The 2,485-nt window shown below is 48.8% G+C and overlaps 1 protein-coding gene across 1 annotated transcript; it reads right to left on the minus strand.

The window, feature by feature from the left end:
- Positions 1-486: 486 nt before the first annotated feature.
- LOC122709424 (aspartate aminotransferase, cytoplasmic-like) lies at positions 487-2,225 on the minus strand. The gene has a single exon (XM_043926773.1). It carries the CDS (start codon positions 2,163-2,165, stop codon positions 924-926), a length of 1,242 nt encoding a protein of 413 aa, XP_043782708.1. The 5' UTR covers positions 2,166-2,225; the 3' UTR covers positions 487-923.
- Positions 2,226-2,485: the final 260 nt, after the last annotated feature.

The following is a 2,485-nucleotide window of genomic DNA, read 5'->3' on the forward strand; positions in this document are numbered from 1 at the left end:
TAATCATTGATCAAATGATGGAAATAAGGAGCGACTGAAACCACATTTTGAGTTTAGGGGAATGGAATTAGCAAATATGGGCCAGGAACTCAACCAAGAGTGGGAAGCAGTGTCAAAAACAAGCACTAAACAGGAGCTGAGCTGTGAAACCAGAGTTCTGGGGTACATTAGGGCTCAGTCAGCAGTCTATTAGTAATAAACATCATGGTAGGGCCTCACACTCTGGCTCTTTTACTTGCTAGCTGTGTGACTCTGATTGAATTACTTCACCTCTCTGATACTCAAATTTGCTCTCTATAAACTATGCTAGTTATGAGGTATGTGTGAGGGCTACTGTAATTATTACTCATATACATATTATTACTCTGAGGTTTTCTGTCTCCTAATCAGAGATATTGACCAGCTGTCCCAGGCATGTGGGTGAGGCCAGCCTGAGAGGCAGATATGAATTTGTGGGTCACTCTGATCTTCTTTTTTTTTTTTTCGAGATGACGAGTTTTAATGACACAGCCAACACCCACAATCACACTTGGCTCTTCAGACAACTTCATCTTTGGGACTTGACTTGATACAAAGTAAACCAACACAGGGGAGCATGTGAGTGACATGGGCAATACTCCTGCTTCCAGCGAAGGGGCAAGACATTTATGTTTGATTATCAAAGTACCTTTTTATTCTTCTCAAATAAAAACCTTAATTTGCTCTGACCTCCAAAATGGCTCTAATCCCAGGCCCCTATTTCTTTTCAAGAGATGTCCTTTTCCCATGGGGACAGTTTAAACAGAAGCCACTTCACCAGAGTAGCCTTTTCTGTCCCTCAGTAGTCTGTAATCTAGTTGTGATGTTTACAACCAGGTCTGTGCAGGCAGGGAACACATGAAACAGAGGACCGCTTTGGTGGTGCTGGTTTGAGTGCAGTTTCTTCACTGGATTTTGGTGACTGCTTCATGGATGGAGGTGGCCACGTACTCTAGATTTTTGGTGGTTAAGCCACACATGTTGATCCGACCACTTGGCAGCAGATAGATGTGCTTTTCATTGATCAGATACTCAACCTGCTTGGGGTTCAACCCGGTGAAGCTGAACATTCCAATCTGCTCTGTGATGTGGTTCCAGGTTCCCGGGGTCTTGAGGGCTTCTAATCGCGCCCTGAGCTCAGATCTCATGGTCAGAATGCGGTCTGCCATTGTCTTCACGTTACCTGTCCATTCATTAAAGAGCTCAGGATCAGACAGGGTACGTGCCACAATCCGTGCTCCCTGAGCCGGGGGATTGGACCATGTGATTCGCACGATCTTCTCCATCTGGGCAAGGACCCGCAGGATGCTATCTGGTTCTTTGGCAACCACCGACAGATTCCCCATGCGCTCATTGTAGAGCCCGAAGTTCTTGGAGAAGGACTGGGCACAGAAGAGCTCGAACCCTTCAGACACAAAATAGCGAATGGCCCAGGCGTCTTTCTCCAGGTTGCCAGATGCGAAGCCCTGATAGGCCGAGTCAAAGAAAGGGAACAGAAACCGGCGCTTCATGACGGAGGTGATCTGCTTCCACTGCTCCGGAGTCAGGTCAGTCCCAGTTGGGTTGTGCGCACAGGCATGGAGGACAAAGATGGAGAACTCGGGAGCTTTCTCCAAATCATTCAGGAAACCCTGGAGGTCTACTCCTCTCTTCGCTGCATCCCAACAGTGATAGGACCGAATGTCTTTAAATCCAGCAGCAATAAAGACACCGTTATGATTCTCCCAGGTTGGTGAGGATACATAGACGGGCGTGTCCTTGTTGTTTGTTCCATTGTACCAGCGCGCTAAGAACTCAGCTCTGATTCGAAGTGCCCCTGTTACCCCCAAGCACTGCACACCTCCTACCCGCTTCTCTTGCAGAGCTGGGCTGTCATCCCCAAGGGCCAGGTGGGAAGCACAGGTTCGGAACTCTGCCAGGCCCAGGATGGGCAGATACTCATGGTTTATGCTGCTGTCGTTAGCAATCCTCTGCTCCACCTTCCTCACGACTGGCAAAACCCAGGGCTGGCTATCATCGGTGCGATAAGCTCCCACTCCTAGGTTGACCTTGCGGGGGTCCGGATCCTCCCGGAAGTCAGCAGTTAGCTTAAAGACAAGGACCGGCTGGGCCTGAGGAACCTCGGCAAAGATTGATGGAAGCGCCATAGCTAGAAAGCAGGAGTTGACTGAAAGCTTCCACCCAGCGCCTGGAGTCTCTCGGTCCGGTCCAACCGCGGTGACTGGAGGAGACTCTCACCTTCACCTAGCCGGCGTCCACTCTGATCTTCTTAAAAGTTGGCTGTCTCATAGATGACTGCCATGCCCCATCAGGCTCACCCTGGAACGATGCACCACATGTGAAGCTCATATTACTGCTCTCCATTTGTCTTCATTTCCTCTGCATCAACACCAGCTTGATTTTCTCATTAATGGAGCATTTGCTTAGGAATTATTTTCCAGAGGAATTTAGCCACTGATTCCTTTTT

The sequence above is a fragment of the Cervus elaphus genome, chromosome 15 (genome assembly GCF_910594005.1).
Source record: "Cervus elaphus chromosome 15, mCerEla1.1, whole genome shotgun sequence".
NCBI classification, from domain to species: Eukaryota; Metazoa; Chordata; class Mammalia; order Artiodactyla; family Cervidae; genus Cervus; species Cervus elaphus.

Excerpts from the sequence above, each read along its gene's own strand:
- LOC122709424 (XM_043926773.1), bottom strand. The coding sequence starts at position 2,165 with ATGGCGCTTCCATCAATCTTTGCCGAGGTTCCTCAGGCCCAGCCGGTC.